This window comes from Penaeus monodon, chromosome 22, assembly GCF_015228065.2.
Source record: "Penaeus monodon isolate SGIC_2016 chromosome 22, NSTDA_Pmon_1, whole genome shotgun sequence".
Classification (NCBI taxonomy): Eukaryota; Metazoa; Arthropoda; class Malacostraca; order Decapoda; family Penaeidae; genus Penaeus; species Penaeus monodon.
This window is the reverse complement of record NC_051407.1, coordinates 2255973-2257061: the sequence shown is the minus strand read 5'-3', so window position 1 is coordinate 2257061 and position 1089 is coordinate 2255973. Positions and strand designations below refer to the sequence as shown.

The 1089-nt window shown below is 39.2% G+C and overlaps 1 protein-coding gene across 1 annotated transcript in view; it reads right to left on the bottom strand.

The window, feature by feature from the left end:
- The window catches only part of LOC119587468 (chymotrypsinogen A-like), a gene marked incomplete in the record, with an annotated part of 9104 nt that overhangs the window by 6412 nt on the left and 1603 nt on the right, over positions 1-1089 (bottom strand). Inside the window, 3 exon segments of the mRNA XM_037936195.1 lie at positions 29-147; positions 443-543; positions 931-1034. Coding sequence (XP_037792123.1) covers positions 29-147; positions 443-543; positions 931-1034 — 324 coding nt within the window.

Genomic DNA, 1089 nt, shown 5'->3' with positions numbered 1-1089 from the left:
CCTTTCCCCAAAGAGCTTCTGGGCTCACCTTTGACGCCTTTGACGGTACACAAGATATTTGGGTTCACTTTGACGTCGTCAGATTTCGTGTACGTAAGATACAGGTAGTCCATCCCCTTTCTCTTGCTAGGACCTTTATTGCAATATCTGGCACAAGGTAAAAGAAAGTTTTATCAACCCAAAACGTGCAATATGTTTACGACACTCCATGCGCTACAGTAAAGGTAAATTTGAAGGAATCACCTTCGGGTTATATGAAGATTTCGGGTGGCTAGTTTTAGACTGAATAGAGTAAAGAATCGTCAGTACGAAAGTGATTATGACTGATTTAAAGATATAGCTGCAGATATTTTTGGGCTAAATAAAACAGAAAGCACTTAGGAGGTGATGCATGGACGGCGATGAGTCACAAGCAAAACAACAATCACAATTCAAGACTCACTTGTCCGTGGAGTCTTGGTCAATAACGGTAAAGGATTCTTTATCGCAATCCGAGAGATCGAACTTTTGGCAAACCAATTCCAGCTTTGCATTTCCCTTTGGCTGCATACCAGGGGGGGGCGGGGGTGAAAAGAAGAGATAGGTGTTATCAAACAGCGTAAGAAAGGCAATTGACACAAGAAAGCAACAGAAATAACATAGATAAATAGGAAAACTAAACCCCACACTAATTTGAGGGTGTAGCAACAGAGTTCACTATATACTAATCTATATCTTTCAGCTTAACTTTTAGCTTACCAATTAGTGAAAAAAAACATTTCAATAATTTGAGGGTACAGTAACAGAGTATATTATATATGCTAACTTATATCTTTCATCTTAACTTGGAAATAAAAACAATCTTCTAGCATACCAGTTAGTGAGAATAAGCATCTTACTAATTCGAGGGTACAGTAACAGAGCACACTATTCGCCATAAGACTAACTAACCTCAAAATAAGCTTCGCAAAAGTCCTCCTTTCCTTTGATTCGGAAGGTCTTCTTGGCTCCCTTCTTCAGCTTGTAGGATTTTCCGCATTTTGCTGCTTGTGATTAAGTTCGGTGGTGGAAGAAGGCGTTACAGTGATTGAAATGATGATATCTATGCAC